The 24,384-nt window shown below is 37.7% G+C and overlaps 1 protein-coding gene across 1 annotated transcript in view; it reads right to left on the bottom strand.

The window, feature by feature from the left end:
- The window catches only part of LOC131136222 (inactive dipeptidyl peptidase 10-like), a 95,194-nt gene extending 87,299 nt beyond the window's left edge, over nucleotides 1-7,895 (bottom strand). The window contains exon 1 of the mRNA XM_058082843.1: nucleotides 7,606-7,895. Within this exon, the coding sequence (XP_057938826.1) occupies nucleotides 7,606-7,665 (60 nt within the window). The 5' untranslated portion in view covers nucleotides 7,666-7,895. The remainder of the gene's footprint in view (nucleotides 1-7,605) is intronic.
- Nucleotides 7,896-24,384: the final 16,489 nt, after the last annotated feature.

Below are 24,384 nucleotides of genomic sequence, written 5' to 3'. Positions count from 1 at the left end.
ATTGCAATGCATTGTCTGTTCACTAGGATTAAAGTAAAAAAAGCTTCATTTTCCTATTAAAAAACATAGCCGCAGGAAATTGCATCATTTGTCAAGTTGTACCGCTACAGATTAGTGCTGCTATTAAATCCTATTGCTGCTTAAATGGTTTCAATTTCTGAGGAAATGTGTTGAGTGTGCAAAGGGAGTAATTATCTTGTACAGAAGAGCCACAAGTTCATCAACACAATATGCATGGAGATAATAACAATCACTTTAACAACCCGGATTGCAAGTTTATGCAAATTGAAGTTGGAAGCTTCCCGCAATGAGAAAAAAAGGACAAACAAAAAAACATGAAGCAGTACATAGCACATATGAACACAGCCAATAGGTATGAATGTGAATGGTTGTTTGTCTATATGTGCCCTGTGATTGGCTGGCCACCAGTCCAGTGTGTACACCGCCTCTCGCCCGAAGACAGCTGGGATAGGCTCCAGCACCCCCCGCGACCCTTGTGATGAAAAGCGGTAGAAAATGAATGAATGAATGAATGAATGTTTTGCCATACTTTTTTTGCCCCAATTTTTCATATATGGAAGAATATTGTGCACAACAAACCAAACTATTTGTCTTGTACTACTGTCTATTAATCGCTGGACTCGAGTACCCAAAAGAAGCACCATCCTACGTGTCGGTGACTCACTGAGTGTGGCTGCTCACTAGCCAAAAAAAAAAAAGTTGCAAGTCCCAGCAATTCAATAAAAAAAGGTGGGAAAATTCAAGAAATAACTCACCATCACTGTCTTCTTCAATAAAGGTAAAAGTATTTGTCCATTTCATTCATCATCTATCGTGATTTGATATTTTTTCTGCATGTAAAAAAGGAATATTTTGGAACATTTCAATTTATATTGGGAAAAAATGGAATGAACTGTCTTTTATCTGCCAATGGAAACTTAGCAAACATACCCATTTTTCATTGAAGAAAAGAAAGTCGTACAATGCAAAAAATGCATAATTAGGTAGAAAAAAACATACATAAGTTGCATTTTTTGCAGGTAATTTATTTTTTAAACTACTTAACCAAAACAGACATTACACCCTGTTGGAAGGCAAGTTCTAACAATGAACAATTAATGAAAAAAATGAATAAATAGGTAGAAAAAAACATACATAATTTGCATTGAAGTCTGATTATTTGTAATTAATTTATCTTTTTTTTTTTACTAACTACTTGACCAAAACCGACATTACATCCTCTTGGAAGAATAGAGAACAGGCTGAATAGGTGTAAGATATGCTAACACAATGGTTATTCAACTACACAAAATATAAACAGAAACAGAAAAGATGTCCAGTGTTTATGTAACATAACATTTTTTTTTCATTTATAAGTCGCTCTGGAGTATAAGTCGCAGGAACAGCCAACCTATGAAAAAAAAATGTGACTTATAGTCCGGAAAATACGGTAGTAAAAACAGTAAGAATGTGGTTGAATCATCTTATTATCATCTTATTATCATCTTATTATCATCTTATCATTAGGGGAAGGGTACAGTTTATCTTGGACTGGTCGCCAGCCAATAACTGGACACATATACGTATATAAATACTATATACACACACACCATTCACATTCACACCTATTGTCAATTTAATTGGTCAAACTCCAATTACCCTAACATGGGAGGAAGCCATAGAAGAGAAACACCAGGACATGCAAACTTCACCCAGATGTTCATTGTGCATAATAACGGTGGCTTGGTTTTCACACACATGCATGAAGGTGTAACACCAATCAACACCCTTCTTTGAAACAGATGAACAAAATAACATGCAGGGTGTAGGAACATAATTCATTCAGAGCAGGAAAGGAAACCTTAACATGTAATTCGACCACATTTGTGGGGGGAAAAAACACTAATTGTTGTTTTTTTTTTATTGTGTTTCAACCAATCAGTTGAAAGCACTTCACTTCAGCATGTAAACATTAGACTTTTAATTGTGTGACTGTTATTACAATTATTTACATACTGTGCTAGATGTTATTCTACGCTTTTGGGTCAAACTGTCATTGAAGTCTACGGGTCGGACCATAGAGTCACCATGTCAGGACTGTCGGGACCGTTTCCCGACGCCAAGACATAAGGAAGTGACTTCAACACACAGACACCATGTAATAAACCCACTCCAGTTTTCCTTTCGAGGTGTCAGAGCCCCAACTGTGGGTGAAGGTGAGTGAGACGGTGAGATGACGTTCCATATGCCCAGAAATTTTATTTTTTTTATTTTATTTTACCTTTATTTACCCAGGGAAGCAATTCAAGAACAAATTCGTATTTACAAATGCAGCCTGAACAAAGAGCAAAATCACTTTGATGGGAGAGGGGAGTGCTGAAAATTATTATATAAAAAAACATTATAAGAAAATAATAATAATAATAATATCTTATTATTATAAGAAAACATTATATAAAATTACAAATACAAAAAAACAAATTTGGCCTTATTTCCACCCAACACACAATGCACCTCCAATGCTTTCTTTGACTATATTCTACATACAAATTATATACATAAAAAAACATTCTACATTGTTACTATACTATATATATGTCAGTAAGTGTCAGATATGCATCTACCGCAAAACAAATTAGTGACAATGGTTTTTGGAATAACAAATGTCCTCACCGGGGAGGATATATAGAGATCAGCTGGAATTGTTCTATAATTTATACACTCACTGACTCAAGAGCCAATGCAATCCTTCTTATGAAGCACAGTTAAGCGATCCATCACCGCTGAAGACAGTCATGAGCTGGGAACTTGACAAGCATCAGGATGCTGAGTTATGAGCGGCGCTTGAATATTACTAGCAGACAGAAGGCAAACAATGGAGGAGGTGGTACAATCCGAGCGTGCTGTTGTTGACATACAATATAAAGTATACATGAAAGGGAGATTGTTTTGCTTGTGAAATTATACAATTCTATTGCTCTTGCAATTTTATTAATCTGCTTCATCGATTGATATGATATGGTACACACTGGACTGGTCGCCAGCCAATCACAGGGCACATATAGACAAACAACCATTCACACTCACATTAATACCTATGGAAAATTTGGAGTCACCAATTAACCTAGCATTGTTTTTGGAATGTGGGAGGAAACCGGAGTACCCGGAGAAAACCCACGTATGCACGCGGAGAACATGCAAACTCCACACAGAAATGTGGAATTGAACCCGTGTCTCCTAGCTGTGAGGTCTGCGCGCTAACCACACAACCGCCGTGCAGCCCTAAATTAATTTCATATTTAATCATTTTAAAAAGTAAGTAAATATTTTACAATTTCAGTAACAATAGTATGATTTATTTTATTTATTTTATTTATTTTATTTATTTTATTTATTTTATTTATTTTATTTATTTTATTTATTTTATTTATTTTATTTATTTTATTTATATACATATATATAATAGTATGAAATCATACATACATATATAGCTATAACTAGCAAGACATTTTCTGTGTGTGTACCTTTTAGTTTAGATTTACCTTTTTAGTTTTCCTTTTAATTGTTCAGTCGAATAGGATGAAATAACAAAATGGGTTCTGTTTACGTCGACCAGGCACAAGCAAAGAGGAAGGAGAAAAGGAGTTTGAGGGTTTAACACACCTGAATGTAATCTTAACCAATCAAATGAACGCTTCTCGTTGCCTTTAAATGCGCAGGGCCCACTGGACTGCACAACAGAATCCACAATGCGTGTCATCGCTCCTGACAGTCACATTAAACACAGCAGCAGGCTAATCCAGTCATCATGCTTGTGATCCACCTGCATTCATGCTCTTTTGTCGCCAAATAGGAGAACCTTTGTTTCTATATTGTTGTGGTGCCATTTTTTTGGTTGCTTTTCTGTTGTTCCATATTTTTTTAATGTGATATCTGCTCGTTGTGTGGCAGGCTTTTGCTTAAACACGCGAGCAGACACATCACACCTGTTCACATTTAAAAAAAAAAAATGCATTCACAGCAGTAACGTTTGTATTTCGGCATATCGAGGATAGTTGTTTTGCTGATGTGCCTCAGAGCAAGGAAGGTTTGGGATTGGGACCAGAGAGTACTTCTACCATCAGCTGTTGTGACTATTTTTCATAATGTCATATGTCAATGTTGACGTTTTTCTCACTTGCTTTATGTGAATTAATTGAAGAAACATAGTAAGAACAGTAGTTTACACCAAAGCACTAAATTGTTACGTGGCTTTAAAATGAGCTTTAACAGAAAACAAAATGTGGATAGGACACATTTTTCCACATTCCAGATTAAAAATAGACACCTTTTATTGTAGTATATCTTCCAAATGCCCTACAAAAGCAAGTCAGTATTAGGCAGCAGCTTGCATGTGGGATTCAACTCCTGGGGTCTCACTCAGTTCTTTCTAGCAAGACTGGTTAACAGCCTGAGGCTTGTCATTATCTGTGGTTGCGAGTGTCAGGTCCACCCACATGCAGATGGCAGCTATAAAGTGGGGTTGATAGAGAACCCAAGAAGCTGTGTCAGTGCATCTAAGTATGTTGAAGAGAGCACAAGGTTGTGTCTATGATTGAACGATAGGAATGTTTTTCAAAAGCGACTTAAAAAGTCCCAGCCGAAGTAATTCTAAAGTAGTCCTTGAACCATTCGAAGCAGAGATAATGGTTGTGAAGGTGCTGGGTTCCCCCCCCCTCCCCAATAGCCAATGTGTCTAAGTGCTCCTGACACTGACAAATAGGAGTTGAGTTCAGAAACATTCAAAAATAAATTGTTTGGAGGTGTGGACTGGAAAAAAAACAATGGAGACCATAAATTGAATCCCGACACACACAAATCAAAAAAATTATGCTTGAACTGTAATTCTCCCATTTTAGTTGGGAACTGATATTTCCCCGAAACTCTATGATTACTAAAGAACAGCAAAAGGTAGAAACAAACACACGCAGATCAAAAAAATTATGCTTGAACTGTAATTCTCCCATTTTTAGTCGGGAACTGATATTTCCCTGAAATTCTATGATTACTAAAGAACAGCAAAAGGTAGAAACAAACACAATCTAATCTTTCTTTTGGTACGTTCCATGTTTATATAGCCTTGAAAGATGAGTCAAAATCATCACCATGGAGGTGTGGACTGGAAAAAACAATGGAGACCATAAATTGAGTCCCGACACACACAGATCAATAAATTATGCTTGAACTGTAATTCTCCCATTTTTAGTTGGGAACTGATATTTCCCTGAAACTCTATGATTACTAAAGAACAGCAAAAGGTAGAAACAAACACACACTGATCAAAAAAATTATGCTTCAACTGCAATTCTCCCATTTCTAGTCGGGAACTGATATTTCCCTGAAACTCTATGATTACTAAAGAACAGCAAAAGGTAGAAACAAACACACACAGATCAAAAAAATTATGCTTGAACTGTAATTCTCCCATTTTTAGTTGGGAACTGATATTTCCCCGAAACTCTATGATTACTAAAGAACAGCAAAAGGTAGACAAAAAACACAGTCTAATCTTTCTTTTGGTAGGTTCCATGTTTACATAGCCTTGAAAGATGAGTCAAAATCATCACCATCATATGTCTTTTGAAAAATGTCTGGATTTGAATGAGTTAATTAGGTGCCTTTATTTCCATCATTCATCATGAATTTATGTATCTGCTCAACCAAAACAACACCGATGAAATGTGCAGCCTGGAGGTGAACTCCTACTTCAAGCCATCAAGCCAATGTCCCAAATCTGCACAGGAATAGGGGGGCGGGGGGGTTTGAGGGAGATAAATACATTTGCTCCAAGCTAAATCTCTCTTGTGGGATCCTGGGGGTGAAAAGTGATGCAAAAGCCTCTGCAAAATCAATACCAGTGTTAAGTCACAGTGGACTCAACAAAATGAGTCAATACAGATGCGTGATGCTACAAATTTAGGTATCGATCTGATACAAGGCCAGTATCACTGATACCAATATTGACATTTTTCAAGATCATAATATGGTTTTGCCATTTTTGCGTTTAATTTGTTGATCATAATACAATCACAAATATTTAGGCAAGCAGAAAAACTTATGATATATAAATTTCGGTTATGTTTTTGGAATGTGGGGAATACACCTTCTTCTTCTTCTTCTTCTTAATTTATTTCAGACATGCATACTATGTTACATTAATGTTTCTCACATATACAAATACAATACAATACACTTACAATATCTATTTATATACTTACATAGCACATACATATTCATACATATACAAACACATGTATATACATTTATATATGCATACATATACATATATATGCATGTTCTCCCCGTGCATGCGTGGGTTTTCTCCGGGTACTCCGGTTTCCTCCCACATTCCAAAAACATGCTAGGTTAATTGGCGACTCCAAATTGTCCATAGGTATGAATGTGAGTGTGAATGGTTGTTTGTCTATATGTGCCCTGTGATTGGCTGGCCACCAGTCCAGGGTGTACCCCGCCTCTCGCCCGAAGACAGCTGGGATAGGCTCCAGCATCCCCAGCGACCCTCGTGAGGATAAGCGGTAGAAAATGAATGAATGAATCTCTCTCCTCACCTCAATAAAATGTCAATTTAATTGTATTTTCTGTTTTTACACACTATTTGTTCCTTTTTGATTATATTTTATTCACATTGCATTGCATTTTATTGTGTATTGTTATTGTTTATTTAGTGTCTGTCTTTTTCTTCTGCAATTGAACAACTATAACCAAACAATTTCCCTTTCAGATCAATAAATTGTATAAATCTAAATCCTAAAAACCCACAAAAGCGTTGGGAGAACAGCAAACTAATACAGAAATGTCTAAATCGGTGATACCAACTGACTGAAAGACCAACATGCTAACCACTTGAACACCGTGCAGCCTGACAATGTAACAAAATACAGTTTTATTACACACCATTATCATAACAGAACAGCAAAACATAACTGAAACATATCTGATATCACACTGGTATCGATAATGCTATCGATAATCAATACTGAATATTTGGATGCATGCAAAAATATGTTTGACATAACTGTTTGATACATTCAAAATGACATTATTCCTATTATTGTTTTTATTAATTGCATTCTAATCATTATTACTATTAGTATGAGTAGTAGTAGTAGTAGTACAAGCACTAACCGCAAAGTCAGCATGTATTTAATATTACTATGTGCTCAACCACCACCACAACAATAAAAAATAATAGTTTAATAGTATTTCTAACACGACGTGATATGAATGAAATGCGGCCACTGCGTCAGCGCGACTCCAACGCATCCACACATCAAATCCCGAGGAATCCCTCCACTCCACGAAACACGTCCAATCTTATCACAAGCAAACACAAACGAGTGTAGTAGTTTCCAACAAGACACAAAGAAAAAACCAGCGAACAAGACTTATTTCAATACCATCTTTTTTTTGGAACATTCTTCTGACGCTGCGTCAATTGCGCATCGCAGCTCGGATTTGACACTGAACTTTTAAGATGATTTTTTTTTTTTTTTAAACAGGCGCTGCAATAAACAACAATGAATCATATGTGACCGCTCAACCTACCTTGATGCTCTTTGTCGACTGGCATTGAACTTGATGCGATACGGTGGCGGTTTGGTTCATTTTAGAAGTCCTGCTAGGATCCAACTGATACAATGAAGTCCAGAAAATGGAGAATAAATCTTCTTCCAGGGAGTAAAAGTGAGGATTTTTTTCCCCCGAAGGATAAAAGTGATCTTCCGGGAAATAAATGTGTTATTTTATTCGGGAATAAAAATACTGTTTTCTTCAATGAAGCTTCCAGAGCGCTGGTGGAAGCTGAGATGTTGCCAGTGTGCTGCTCTACTCAGCAATGATGCTTCACCGAGGGCGCACACACAATCACTGCAAGGTGTGCACCATGTAAGTTCATATTATGACACCACAAACACTAATCACTAATTCCTAATTGTATTTTATTTTTACAACTACTGTACACAACAAAGTATTTGTAATTGTAGTAAAGACCCAAACGTGCAGTCCAGTCCAAATGATGGACAGGCAATGGAGCAGGGCATAGTCGCCATGGCAACTCGATCTCATCATGTTTGAGCTCTAAGGCCAAAGGCAATGCTTCTATCAAGTCATATAAACATAAATATAAAGCATACATATGTGATGTAATATGTATTATTTGGTGTGTTGCTCACCCGTACGTGCAGTAGGAACAAATTTGAGATGCTGATTATTTCCTGTGTGCACGCAGGAAAACCTTTCACGCAGCCAGGTGAGGAGTACATGTTCCACAAGTTTAAAGCGGAATTTCAGTTTTTGGGAATTTTGCCCAATATTCACAATCCTTATATGAAACATAAAGACATATTTATTTATTTTTTCTGTGCATTCTAGTGCCGGAAAACAAGTTAATATGAGCTAGCTCACAATGGACGTCATGGGAAAGATGTATTTTGACGCTAAAGCCCTCACAAAAAAAACAAAAAAACGCTCCATTTACGTAACGTACTTCTATATTAACTAAGTTACAGCGATATTGTCATTAGGAGAGCGGACATTGTAAATGTTGTTGCTGTTTCTATGCTACTGCTATTGACGGAAGTAGCGTAAGCTATGAAATCAATGCTCCAAAGAAAGAAGTTTGGGTAAAGTTTTTCAATCATCAAAGTATTATACCATCAATGTACTTGTTCTTGTATGATCATAGCATGTATAGCAATGATTTTGGTAATGGTAATGGTTTAATTTCATTTGAACATGCATCAGATTACAATTGAACGCATCACATAATCAGTTCACAGTTCCACATGTCCAAAAGGAGTAGGAAGAAGCAAAGCTTATTAAATCCTACCCCTCCATCTGGTACTTTTACAATCAGTAACTGTTACATTTGTTCACTTCCTGCTTTCCATAATACAGTTTAAGGTTGTTTTTTTTTTAATAATGCACCTCGCATATAAGTGTTTCAAATGTAGTTCTACCCTGAGATCATATTTCTCCTCTCTTGTAGAGAAGTATTGGATGACATTTTTTAGCGAATTGGTTCTTTTTAGCCTTATGCATTATTTTAGCTGTTTGAAGATGAACTATATCAGCAAGTTGAAGTATTTGTGATTTTAGAAATAAGGAGTTAGTATGTTCTCTGTAGGCGGCATTATGAATTATCCTTACTGACCTTTTTTTGCAGTACATTTAGCGAGTGAAGATTGCTTTTATAGTTATTAGCCCATATTTCCACACAATAAGTAAGATAAAGATAAAGCAATAAAGAGTGTGGATTTCTGATTGAGAGCAAATTTTGCTTTGTTCAATACTGAAATATTTCTGGCCACTTTATGTTGTATATTTGTAATATGAGGTTTCCAGCTCATATTTTCATCTATTGTGATCCCCAGAAATGTATTTTCGTTCACCTTTTCAATGTCCACAGGACTTTTGGAGGACTTTGTAGTCAAAATAGGTGCGTCCCAATGAAGTGCATTGTTATCTAGCTCATATTTAATCACAATCTAAAAGCTACCAATTTTCAACGGACGAGCAGCAAACACATGGGTGGCTCTAATTACTTGTTCCTTAATTAATACCCTACTTCCTCTACTGTACGTGTTGGTCAACAAATTTTCCCCAAATTTGCTGTGCCCGTGCGTATGGTAACACGTACATCAGGATGTAATCGAAGTGACCTTTGACCGAGGGAATGGGGTGCAAAAGAATACGGAAGTGAGAAGGGCTAGGCATGCCCATTGCTCTGTTTTGCTGCCACTTTATAAATAAACGCTTCCTTTCTTGAAGAGGAAAGTTTCTTTCATGTTCTATTTTCCCTCTGAGACGTAACATTGAGACGTTTTTCCTCATAGATTTATGACTTTATTCTCGTAATGTTATTACTTTTTTCCTCGTAAGTCGTAAAGTCCATTCATAAAGAAGAAATACTACTTCAAAGAAATTCACTTATGGCTATTAACCTCAGTATCGGAAAAGTACTCTAGCAATATTTCCCTGGAATAGTTGCTGCAGTATTTGATGCATTATTAAAGCATTGCAATTGTTATTAATATATTTTTTTTTTTTTTTTGGAAATGAGCTAGCTTACCTGACATTTTCAGGAAGCCGTGTTCGGGATAGTTATATGACAACCACTCCAAAATGCTACCTGATGTAAAATGTAATACTGCATGAATTAGAGATGCTTTTCATGTCCCAAAAACAGGAGAAGACATTATTATTCATATAAAAGTCTGCCTGAAAATGTTGCATTGCAGTTTTCTAACCATGAGAGAAAATAGGACTACTCGCTGTGTCCCAAAAGACGCTGCAATATGAGGAAGCTATTTCCTCTTCAAAGCAAATTGAACAGAATTGATTTTGTCCAATTCTTCAAAGTAATATGTCTCCAGAGTCTTTTCCACTCAAACCCCCGCTACATGTCGGATCTATCCTCCCTTGAATATACAGTTAATTAATTCCTCTATGAGACAATTAGCATGGTCAGTAAAATCCTCCAGGCATGCTTGAATTTGGCTGAAGTCCGGTTTCCTGTTAAATAATTAATCACATGGATCACCAACACGGCGACATCATTCATCTATATTCATCCGCATTTTTTATTCCATCAACAATTTTTAATTGTGGATTCAAAGAATATATTATTTAACTCATTTAATCATACATCTGACTATAGCAGTGATTTAATTATTTTCTGATGATACAAATATGGCATAATGTCCATGATATGTGTTACAATCAAGTTTTTTATTGACTTATTTATTTCCTAATCAATACACTGTAATTCTAATTATTTCTAGAACGTGGTGTTGACTCGCATATGGGATTGGTTCGAAAATAACTGGTCACACATTCGGTACTCCGTTCAAGCAAACATAACGATTGCTTGCACGTTTATTTGTGACATTGAGGAGAATGGGTGGTAATAAAGGATTTTTTTAACCGACAGCAGTTTGACATCGCTTTCCTCCATTTATGCAAAATGTAAACGGGTGAGTTTTGTGAGTTGCAGAAAAGGTCAAGAAAGTTAACCATAATTTTTTTTTTTTTTTTTGCTGAGGTTTTGAAGGTAAGTGGCCATAATGATGATGTTAACAATATTACAACTGATTTTCATTTCAATTATTCCTTTGGGTTTCAGATCGAAAGCAGTTGATCATGAATGTCGACGTCAACCTAAGCGGTTGGCCTTGACTTAATCAGTTGTTAACTTAAATGGGTTCCACCCTACAATACTTTTGTCATTTTAATGTATTTTTTCTTGTTAAAACCACCCATCAAATGCACTATAATCTTCTCATCTCCATAAAGTACACCGTATATACAATGTCTAATTATAAACCAAATTTTGGTCAATTGTTGCTCTGTTTTTGCTTTTTAAAAGCTGGCCCTCCAGTGATGAAAAGCATTGCTGTTGCACTGACGGCGAGGATGCTGCAGCAATCTGAAAAACGTATAGCGTCGACGTTTGTGTTGTTCAACCAATGCACTCAACCGCCACAGGCAGACTCGTCTCTGCGCATTCATCTACGAGAAAAGCTGGCACATCCTTGTCAGCACCTGGGAGTAAAGGAAGCTCAAAACCATAGCAACAGCAGAATAAGCTGTTTGGCATAGGCGCTGGAGAGCTGGCACATTTTCTATAGTGTAGGTACAATGCACATACTCCGCTGTGCTGCTCATCTCACATTTATACATATTTCTTCCAACTGAGGAGTCATTCAATGGAAAAAAAAACATACCAAATAAACATTTCAGGCATTTCACACTCACATTCACACCTATGAGCTATTTAGAGTAATCGGGTTTTACGTTTGGCCGTTGGATTGGATTCCATACACAGAAACAAAGGCAGCATACAAAAATAGACTCAACTAGAGCTGAGGATTAGAAATGAGGATGTTGAGGTTCTCAGTGGGAGTGACCAGGATGGATAGGATCAGGAAGGAGTTTATCAGAGCTACATTACATATTAAAGACCTTGGAGATACAGTCAGAGAGGCCGGACTGAGATGGTTCGGACCATCCGGAGCTAGGAGACCAGGGTTCAATTCCACCCTCGACCATCTCTGTGTGGACTTTGCATGTTCTCCCCGTGCATGCGTGGGTTTTCTCCGGGTATTCCGGTTTCCTCCCACATTCCAAAAACATGCTAGGTTAATTGGCGACTCCAAATTGTCCATAGGTATGAATGTGAGTGTGAATGGTTGTTTGTCTATATGTGCCCTGTGATTGGCTAGTGACCAGTCCAGGGTGTACCCCGCCTCTCGCCCGAAGACAGCTCGGATAAGCTCCAGCACCCCTGCGAACCTCATGAGGAAAAAGTGGTAAAGTGGTTAGAGCGTAGACCTCACAGCTAGGAGACCAGGGTTCAATTCCATCCTCGGCCGTCTTTGTGTGGAGTTTGCATGTTCTCCCCGTGCATGCGTGGGTTTTCTCCAGGTACTCCGGTTTCGTCCCACATTCCAAAAAAACATGCTAGGTTAATTGGCGACTCCAAATTGTCCATAGGTATGAATGTGAGTGTGAATGGTTGTTTGTCTATATGTGCCCTGTGATTGGCTAGCAACCAGTTCAGGGCATGCAGATGGAATCCCAGCATCTACCTGAAGAATGGCTGCGGGTATACCTTATTGTTCCATCCATCACCTCAAGTAACATGGTCTGGGGAGGAAACAAAGGAAACAAAACAGGAAATAACACACAACACAGTTAACCCAACATGCATGTTTTTGGACTGTATCTGTAAACCGCTGAACCAGGAGTCACACCACAAAACACATTTCCACCATTATGCATACATAAAAGTGCCATTTTTAACACTCCAAAGAACAATTTGAATGAAATTGGGCATAGTGTAGTAACAGTGTATCCATGAACTTCATCTTTTTCCATTAACCCCTGGTTCCTTTTACACAAAGCAAGGAATGGCTTTAACGTGCCGGCTGTCAGTAAAATATAATGCAGACGTTTGCATTGCTTGTTGATCCCGGTTTTGCCTGCAGGCGTTGCATTCAATGCAACGCACACAAAAGCTGCTGTGTAGAGATGTGGCTAAACCTGAAAGCCATTGAAAGAGTATTACTTATTATAAGACTATCATGGGCTGCATGCATATTAAGCCCTGCTGTGCATGTCTCATGTAACATATGGAGTTATACATTTTATTTAAATGTGTACACATATAAATACTAGATATGCTTTAGTAAATCCTTTCACAATTTCCTGCATTATACAAATGTAATTTAGAAAATTAAATGTTTTAAATTTTTTGCATGTTTATGTTATGGAATATGTGGACTACAGAGGTATTTTTAATTCTACAACTGCATGTTTTGCCATCCATAAAGACAACATTCCAGGAAGTGAACAAATGTAACAGTTACTGATTGTAAAAGTACCAGATGGAGGGGTAGGATTTAATAAGATTTGCTTCTTCCTACTCCTTTTGGACATGTGGAACTGTGAACTGATTATGTGATGCATTCAATTGTAATCTGATGCATGTTCAAATGAAATAAAACCATTACCATTACCATTACCATTTTATACTGGCCACTGTTGCCAGAAAAAAAGCTATTGGCTGTCGCTGATGACATCATAATCTAATTTGCACAGAATTTGCATATTATGATGTAAAATGCTAACAATGACATATAAACACACCTCCTCTTTTATCCAGGCAAATAAAACATTTGTGTTTTGGAACGCCACCCCTACAGAATACATTCATTCATTTTCTACCGCTTATCCTCACAAGGGGGTGCTGGAGCCTATCCCAGCTGACTTCGGGCGAAAGGCGAGGTACACAAGGCACATATAGACAAACAACCATTCACACTCACATTCATACCTATGGACAATTTGGAGTCGGCAATTAACCTAGCATGTTTTTGGAATGTGGGAGGAAACCGGAGTACCCGGAGAAAACCCACGCATGCACGGGGAGAACATGCAAACTCCACACAGATGGCCGTGGTTGTGGGATTGAACCCGGGTCTCCTAACTGTGAGGTCTGCGCGCTAACCACTCGACCGCCGTGCAGCCCGCTTTCAATTTTGAGTCCACAAATACCAAAAAACAGAAAAAGTCACCAGATTTGTGACTGTAGTTGTTTTTGAGAAAAAAAAAGTCGTTAAGAGGGGTTGGAATGTCACCAGATCTAGCGACAAAATCGCCTAGTTGGCAACACTGGCACTGACTTGGGTAGCATTTAAATACATAATATATTAGAATTAAAAAATCAGATTCTGTTTTTGTATCATGGAATGCACATTTAGAACCAAATCTCTCTCCATTTTAACTTTTTTTCCTTACAAGATGGCCTTTAATGGTAAAAAAAAATAAGTCACCAGTTTGATATATATACATTTAAAAACACACACACATAAAAACCCTAACCTTGTCCAAATTTTGAAAATTTTTAAAAATGTCCTTATGTGCTAGCCCTAACAAACAAAAGAATTGCGAGGCCATCGTCTTATCACGTCGCCGCTAGCCCTAAAATACAAGAAAAAAAACACAATTAAATCCCTGTGCCGAGTACGTGTGAGTATAATGTTGCAGGATGGTTCGGTTTCTGCCGCAGGTTGGCCGTGCTGGAATTTATCTCTGAATAAATTAAGCCGTTATTGTGGCCAATCGTCTCACACACTCTGAAACTTCTGCCTTCAGGATACACATTTTAAATAAAAAAGGCGTTAAAAAAATATTTTTCTGCCGACAGAAAAAGTTTTTTTCTTCACCTGGTTCACTTCAATTAATTTCACGTTTGCTTTCGGCATTTTTTAAATCTGAGTCTGCACACGACCCTGCTGTCTCATGCCCTTTTATGGGCATTGATAGGCTGTCAGTTTTACTAATCACATGTCAATTCAGTTCACTTTCAGTTTATGAGGGGATGGAATTCAGCAAATTAAGAACACGGCTGCAAGCAATTCTGTGGTTTAAGACTGAATGCCTTTGAAGAATGTTGAATTTAAGAATGATGAATCTGACATTGGGCGGCACGGTGAACGAGTGGTTAGCGCGAAGACCTCACAGCTAGCAAACCAGGGTTCGATTCCACCCTCGGCCAACTCTGTGTGGAGTTTGCCTGTTCTCTCCGGGTTTTCTCCGGGTACTCCGGTTTCCTCCCACATTCCAAAAACATGCTAGGTTAATTGGCGACTCCAAATTGTCCATATGTATGAATGTGAGTGTGAATGGTTGTTTGTCTATATGCCAACCTATGAAAAAAGTGCGACTTATAGTCCAGAAAACATTATTTCTTATGGGAAAAATTTATTTGGTTAGCATCCGTTTTGGTTAGAGTCGGACCTTCTGGAGGACATTAATGATGTTAACCAAGGTTCCACTGTATGTTTAAGCAAAAAACAGTCACAAGAACAGCCAACCTATGAAAAAAGTGCAACTTATAGTCCAGAAAATATTATTTCTTATGGGAAAAATTTATTTGGTTAGCATCCGTTTTGGTTAGAGTCTGACATTCTGGAGGACATTAATGATGTTAACCAAGGTTCCACTGTATGTTTAAGCAAAAAACAGTCACAAGAACAGCCAACCTATGAAAAAAGTGCGACTTATAGTCCAGAAAATATTATTTCTTATGGGAAAAATGTATTTGGTTAGCATCCGTTTTGGTTAGAGTCGGACCTTCTGGAGGAGATTAATGATGTTAACCAAGGTTCCACTGTATGTTTAAGCACAAAAACACTCACAAGAACAGCCAACCTATGAAAAAAGTGCAACTTATAGTCCAGAAAATATAATTTCTTATGGGAAAAATGTATTTGGTTAGCATCCGTTTTGGTTAGAGTCAGACCTTCTGGAGGAGATTAATTATGTTAACCAAGGTTCCACTGTATGTTTCAGCAAAAAACAAACCGAAGTCACCTTTACTGGAATATTCCCACTGACGCAAACTCATGATTGTCTTGTACTACAGTTCAGTCCATAAAATTAATTAATTCAAGTCCTAGTAAAGACTAATTCCCTGTAGAATTGTGTTCCCAGACTAGTAAGTAATTAAGCTGAAAACATTCTCACATTTCTACAAGATGACATTTTTTAGCTGCTTCGGTTTATCACCCTGTTTGTTTTCAGAAGAGTCAAGTGTCATTTCTCTGCCACTATGTCATCAAGGAAAGTTATTTCTGGTGCCTGCCAGCACATCCTCCTCTCACTGGAGGTTTCGTGCTGAAGTGTGGGAGGATCGCGTCCCTCCGTGTCACTCCTTATGTTTACCTAGGTAGTTTTTCACCATAAATAATATTTCTGACACATTATCCTGACTGGTGGCTTGGTGTGGATATCACTCTAATTGAGGTTTTAGTAAAAAAAAAAAAAAAAAACGTCTTGTATGTGTTCCACTTGGTCTGTTTATCTGTTTTCTTATGGGTTCTTATTCATCCTAACGTTTTACTATTGTAGCTTTGATACCTTGTTTAATAGCATCTTATTTTCTGGTAGGATTTTGGGTCATAGCTTCCCCTGTGTGTTGTGCTGATTGTTTTCTTCTTTTCACCTAATCTCATTTGTCATGCTCTGTTTCATCCAATCAGCTCCTTACATCCTCTTGGGTTTTGCTCGGCTGTTCCTCGTTTTGAAATTAGTCTTCGTATTTATTAGTTCTTTCTGTTCGGTTCTCGACGCTTTATTGTGGTTTCATGATGGTATGCTGTTGCAGTGCTGTTATAGGTTTCTTTGTTCCTGTTGACTCTGGTTTTGTTATTAGTTCATTATGTTATGAATAAATGTTGATACATTTTTGTTTTCTTCAATAACTAGGTACTACATAAATACTTATTTTCCCCTTTTTATGTACATATACAGTGGGGCAAAAAAGTATTTAGTCAGCCACCAATTGTGCAAGTTCTCCCACTTAAAAAGATGAGAGAGGCCTGTAATTTTCATCATAGGTACGCTTCAACTATGAGAGACAAAATGAGAAAAAAAAATCCAGATAATCATATTGTTTGATTTTTAAAGAATTTATTTGCAAATCATGGTGGAAAATAAGTATTTGGTCAAAAACAAAAGTTCATCTCAATACTTTGTGATATACCCTTTGTTGGCAATGACAGAGATCAAACGTTTTCTGTAACTCTTCACAAGATTTTCACACACTGTTGTAGGTATTTTGGCCCATTCCTCCATGCAGATCGCCTCTAGAGCAGTGATGTTTAGGGGCTGTCGCTGGGCAACACGGATTTTCAACTCCCTCCAAAGATTTTCTATGGGGTTGAGATCTGGAGACTGGCTAGGCCACTCCAGGACCTTGAAATGCTTCTTATGAAGCCACTCCTTCGTTGCCCGGGCGGTGTGTTTGGGATCGTTGTCATGCTGAAAGACCCAGCCACGTTTCATCTTCAGTGCCCTTGCTGATGGAAGAAGGTTTTCATTCAGAATCTCACGATACATGGCCCCATTCATTCTCCCATTTACACGGATCAGTTGTCCTGGTCCCTTTGCAGAAAAACAGCCCCAGAGCATGATGTTTCCACCCCCATGCTTCACAGTAGGTGTGGTGTTGTTTGGATGCAACTCAGCATTCTTTCTCCTCCAAACACGACGAGTTGAGTTGATACCAAAAAGTTCTATTTTGGTTTCATCTGACCATATTACATTCTCCCAATCCTCTTCTGGATCATCCAAATGCTCTCTAGCAAACTTCAGACGGGCTTGGACATGTACTGGCTTCAGCAGGGGGACACGTCTGGCACTGCAGGATTTGAGTCCCTGGCGGCGGAGTGTGTTACTTATGGTAGCCTTCGTTAATATGGTCCCAGCTCTCTGCAGGTCTTTCACTAGGTCCCCCCGTGTGGTTCTGGGATTTTTGCTCACCGTTCTTGTTATCATTTTGACCCCACGGGGTGAGATCTTGCGTGGAGCCCCAGATCGAGGGAGATTATCGGTGGTCTTGTAGGTCTTCCATTTTCTCACAATTGCTCCCACAGTTGATTTCTTCACACCAAGCTGCTTAACTATTGCAGATTCAGTCTTCCCAGCCTGGTGCAGGTCTACAATTTTGTTTCTGATGTCCTTTGACAGCTCTTTGGTCTTGGCCATAGTGGAGTTTGGAGTGTGACTGTCTGAGGTTGTGGACAGGTGTCTTTTATACTGATAACCAGTTCAAACAGGTGCCATCAATACAGGTAACGAGTGGAGGACAGAGGAGCTTCTTAAAGAAGAACTTACAGGTCTGTGAGAGCCACAAATCTTGCTTGTTTGTAGGTGACCAAATACTTATTTTCCACCATGATTTGCAAATAAATTCTTTAAAAATCAAACAATGTGATTATCTGGATTTTTTTTTCTCATTTTGTCTCTCATAGTTGAAGCGTACCTATGATGAAAATTACAGGCCTCTCTCATCTTTTTAAGTGGGAGAACTTGCACAATTGGTGGCTGACTAAATACTTTTTTGCCCCACTGTATGGTTTTCATTATCAATTAATTCCAAAAGGTTTTTAAAAATTTTAAAAAACATTAACAAAAAAACACATTTACATTCCTTTAAATGACAATTTAAACATCTATTTTACCTTTACTGAATACCCTTATTGGAGTATAAGGCAAAAAGCAAATACAGAGGAGAGGACACCATCAATAGTAATTCTCACATATTTTATTAATTTACCAGGACTTGCAATTTATTTTTTATTTTTGGCCCCATGGCAGGTCTAGTTAGCAGTCTCACTCAATAAAAAATGCACAGACATTCATGCTGTAAGTTGTTGAGGCACACGATTCCACAGAATGAAAGTTAGTTTGTTTTGCACAATATTGTATAATAACAGAGACAGCATATAAAAAATGGTGCAAAATTTGGGCAAAACCTTTCCTCCATAACCGAACCACACGAAAACTGGTGTGTTCCAAACAGGAGTATGACTATTTTGTTGGTGTATTTGTCATGGAAAACGCAATGTACAGTATATAGGATTTTCCAGCCAAGGCTACTTAGGCTGCTTACCGATTTTTCTTTAATAGCTATAATTGGCCGATTACATGGCCCCTGTGATTAATCTGTTGGGCCCTACACATGCCAGTTTAAAAGTCCATCCATCATTCCAATTGTGCATATAACATCTGCAATCAGGTTTGGTTTGGTTTTTTCACCTTTACAATAAATATTCATTATCCAATATTCATCTCTGTTGCAACTCCAAATTGTCCATAGGTATGAATGTGAGTGTGAATGGTTGTTTGTCTGTATGTGCCCTGTGATTGGCTGGCCACCAGTCCAGGGTGTCTTCTCGCCCGGCAGAAAATGAACACATTAATTTCTGTTGCAAGGCATTCCAAAGATAATATCTAGTGATACATTACAGTTTTTTGGCGGCATGGCAGTCGAGTGGTTAGCGCACAGATACAGCTAGGAGACCAGGGTTCAATTCCACCCTCGGTCATCTCTGTGTGGAGTTTGCATGTTTGCATGTGGGTTTTCTCCGGGTACTCCGGTTTCCTCCCACATTCCAAAAACATGCTAGGTTAATTGACGTCTCCAAATTGTCCATAGGTATGAATGTGAGTGTGAATGGTTGTTTGTCTATATGTGCCCTGTAGAAAAGCAGTAGAAAATGAATGAACATTACAGTTTTAAAATATGGGTAAGTGAGAATTGTCAAGTAGACGCAAAAAGGAGAAAAAGATGGTCAGAACAACAAGCTGTGCAATTCGTGATGATCACAGTGGATTATTACGATGAAGACTTTCTGTTTAAAGGTCAAATACGATGTTGGTGGCGGTATCGTGCTGCAGCACACAAAAGTGGTTCAGAACACTGCAAATGTCCTTGAGTTGTCCACATGGAGTCCTGACTTTGACATCTCTGGAGAGACCTAAAAATGTCCGTCCACTGTGTCCCCCACCCAACCTGACTGAGCCGGAGAGAATGTACAGTGACGAACGGACAACATATTATTGCAGTTTGCACCCGAGCCAAAACACGTTCCGTTATTATCACCGCACAACCGAACCAGTAGGAGTAACAAATACAAAACACAGAATGGAAAACGTAACAGAAAGTGGTGTGATTGTAAAAAGAAATACAATTACAGCAAAATCCTATTGGTCTGCTCCGTATTCACAGATCACCGCCTTGGATAATGCATAGGCTCACATACAGGGGTCACGGTTCAATGTCCGCTCCTTTCTCTAACACCCTGAGGTCATCATGTAATGAGACTTTTCTTGTTTTCATTAAAACAAACCATGTCACATTCCGTTATTCCATTTTATCTTTCCAGTGTGTATTTTGTTCCCTTACTGGTTTCTCTTTGTGTTTTTCTGCTTAGATGGTGGGGTGGAGCAACCACAAACACCCGCAGGCACTTTCCAATTATTGACATTCTTGGGCAGAGCGGCTGCAGTAGGAAGATGCTGGATTCTTCCTCGTGTCTTCTTCTACAAGCTGCGATCGCTGTTAGTACTTCCATGATGTAGTATTGCTGTTTCTTCTTTATCCTTGCATCTTCGTTTTTAGTTTAGTCACTAGTGAGTTTGTGATTTTTGTACATTTTGCTTTGTGGACGACTGTGCTCTCAGAGAACCGAATATAAAATACTTAATACTCCAAAAATGTCATCCAATACTTCTCTACAAGAGAGGAGAAATATGATCTCAGGGAAGAAGTACATTTGAAACACTTATATGCTAGGACTACGTTAAAAAGCCATAGCATTTCAGTATGTGGAATCAAACTACAAAATGGATTGAGTAAGGACCTCAAACAATGCACAACGATGAGCCAATTCAAGAAACAATACAAGCAGTTGATGTTTGCTAAATACAAGGATGAAGAGTCTTGAACCAGTCATGATGTGCTATACATATCACTATATTGACACTTACTATGGTACACATTATGTCATTGGATGCTCATATCACCTCGTACTTCGCTATGGGAAGTATTTGTGATTTTAGAAATAAGGAGTTAGTATGTTCTCTGTAGGCGGCATTATGAATTATCCTTACTGACCTTTTTTTGCAGTATATTTAGTGAGTGAAGATGGCTTTTACTAAATTATTACCCCATATTTAGTCTGTTAAATGTTTTCATCCGGCTCGCTCAAATTCGAAGCTTATGGTCAAGGTGCATTATTAAAAAAAAAACCTTAAACTGTATTAGGAAAGCAGGAAGTGAACAAATGTAACAGTTACTGATTGTAAAAGTACCAGATGGAGGGGTAGGATTTAATAAGCTTTGCTTCTTCCTACTCCTTTTGGACATGTGGAACTGTGAACTGATTATGTGATGCGTTCAATTGTAATCTGATGCATGTTCAAATGAAATTAAACCATTACCATTACCAAAATCATTGCTATACATGCTATGATCATGCAAGAACAAGTACTTAAAAATGTAAATGTAGTATAAATAAATGTAGTTTTGCTGTTTTTGCTGTAACTTAGTTAATATAGAAGTCCGTTATGTAAATGGAGCACTGTTGACATTTTTTTTCGTTTTTTAGTAAGGGCTTTAGCGTCTTTTCCAATGACGTGCATTGTGAGCTAGCTCATATTAACTTGTTTTCTGGCACTATAATGCACAGAAAAAAGAAATAAATATGTGTTCATGTTTCACATAAGGATTGTGAATAATGGGCAAAATTACCAAAAAGTGAAATTCCAACCCAGAAAGGAAACGTTGCAGCAACAGACAATAATACTTAATAATAATAATAATTAAGCCGTGTATTAACGGAAAAGGCCATTTCGCAGGACGACATGTCACCTGGTGCCTGAGAGACAAACCCACCTGAGGTAGCAATAAAGTTGATTACTGTGGAAAGAAGCAGTGAAAATACAAAGCTTCAGCTTTCACACTGTAGCAATTAGAGGTTGTTGTGTAACACTGTTTACTCCCCCTGCTTCATTCCCGCAAGCAAGGTTCAAGCCGGTGGACAATTGAATGATGCAGTCGCTGGCTGGTAGATGAATAACTGCTCCCCCGAGGTGCGGTAGGATGTCCCTGCATTATAGCCCGGCAATCAGCAGATCAATCTCAACACATTCACACTTGCAGAACCAGAGGCGGCCTATCATTCCCATCCATCTCTACAGTCAGAATTTATAATGTCATCCATCACTTTACATAGATTAGGTCTGCTTCCAGTAGAATCCCTGATGTAATCAACGGTGCGTGTGTATTTGTGTACGTGAACACGTAGTATAATGATGATACCAAAGGCTGCTTATTCCTTGATGAAGAAATCAAACACAGTCCATCGTTATGTACTGTATATTATTTATACTATTTTACTTTCTTTTGTGAGTGTGTGTAACAACAACAACAAACCATTCACACTCACATTCATATCAATTGACAATTTGGAGTCGGCAATTAACCTAGCATGTTTTTGGAATGTGGGAAAAAAACAGGAGTACACGGAGAAAACATGCAAACTCCACACAAAGATGGCCGAGGGTGTAATCGAACTTTTTGAAAAACCATTATACAGGAAGCAATGTCACTCCGATGTACTCATTCATGATCCTATCCATCCTGGTCACTCTCAATGTGAACCTCAGCATCCTCGTCTCTGCTCCCTCCAGTTCTGTGTCCTGTCTTTTGAATGATACAATGCTAGTGATTTTTTTTTTATTTTGCCCTTTTTTAACAACTCCGTTCTTACCCAGAGGCTTGGTTGTATTTACCAATTCCATGAACGTATCATTTTCACTGCTGCTTACTCAGGGGGGTTAGGTTAAGGTCAATTTCATGACTGATTTGGTTCAAAATCTAATAATTTAGTAAATATGAGATGGAAAAACAGTACAACATTCAACTGTGTTTTATCCATGGGTTTTTAGGAAATCTGATTTCGAAAGTCTGTTCACATTTTTTGTAATGCACAAAAGTTTATGAATATGTAGTATTTTTAAACCGTTGCCGTTTATGTCAGAAAGATAACAGCCTGGTTATGGTTTGGACGTAGTTTGTTTGAAAGATATAGAAAAAAATACACCTAAAATGGTAATGGTAATGGTTTATTTTCATTTGAACATGCATCAGATTGCAATTGAATGCATCACATAATCAGTTCACAGTTCCACATGTCCAAAAGGAGTAGGAAGAAGCAAAGCTTATTAAATCCTACCCCTCCATCGGGTACTTTTACAATCAGTAACTGTTACATTTGTTCACTTCCTGCTTTCCTAATATAATTTTTTTTAACTTTATTTTATTTTTTTATTTATTATTTATTTTATTTAATTTTATTTAATTTTGTTATTATCATTGTTATTATCATTACTATTATTGTTTTTCTTTTTTGTCGAGTACAAGGTGATATGACCATACAATGACCAAAATAATGGGTACCAAAATAACTGTCAATATAGTTAAGCTTATTAAATCCTACCCCTCCATCTGGTACTTTTACAATCAATAACTGTTACATTTGTTCACTTCCTGCTTTCCTAATATAATTTATTTTTTTTTACTTTATTTTAATTTTTTATTCATTTTTTTACTTTATTTAATTGTATTTAATTGTATTATTATCATTGTTATTATCATTACTTTTATTATTTTTCTTTTTTTGTTGAGTACAAGGTGATATGACCATACAATGACATAATGGGTACCATAGTAACTGTCAATATAGTAATATATAGTAAAATAATCTACTAAAAGAGCATTCTATTTCTTCTTACGTCTGTGTCGCTCTCGCTACATCTGGTATACAACCTTTTCTATCACATCCATGAAGAAAATTGTGTTCTACAGAAAGACAAACCTGATACCTTTACCCTCAGACAAATGTTACCTCTGTGCAAGAAAAGGTCAGAGCAAGATCCTTGACTCTTGTGTGTTCCTCCCAGACACAGACACACAGAATTCACCAAGCGTTGGATTCTTCACCCACTAATAGGGAACGTGTGCTGGGATTAGGCTGTCATGAGACAGGTGAGGTTTACCCTTCTGATGATGTATTGTTGCTATAGTAATCCTGCTCTGTTATGCAATAGTTTAGGTGCACACAATATTGTGCTTCTGGTTATCTCTGTGTGTCATATTTTGCTCGATTTTTCTGTTTTTCAAGAACATACACAAAGCCAACTTTAGCTGGAGAGGTGTTTTGTATTTTTTAAAGAGTGAGCTTACCATCATACAATACAAAGTATTGTTGCAATGTTTTTTTAGCACCTTACTGTTAAATATAGAGCAGAACTTGTGTTTGTGAGTGTGAAAGTACTTGTGTGTGTGAAGTACTAGTTTGAAGACATTCAGCATTTATATTGAGATAGCTTGTAAGCGTCTGTTTGATTCCCAATTAACCTTTCTTTTGGTCAGTTCCTGTTTTTTTTTGTCTGGTATTTCCAGTCCTCTGC

The sequence above is a fragment of the Doryrhamphus excisus genome, chromosome 9 (genome assembly GCF_030265055.1).
Source record: "Doryrhamphus excisus isolate RoL2022-K1 chromosome 9, RoL_Dexc_1.0, whole genome shotgun sequence".
Classification (NCBI taxonomy): domain Eukaryota; kingdom Metazoa; phylum Chordata; class Actinopteri; order Syngnathiformes; family Syngnathidae; genus Doryrhamphus; species Doryrhamphus excisus.
Note: the sequence above shows the minus strand (reverse complement) of the source record. Positions and strands in the feature narration are given on the sequence as shown.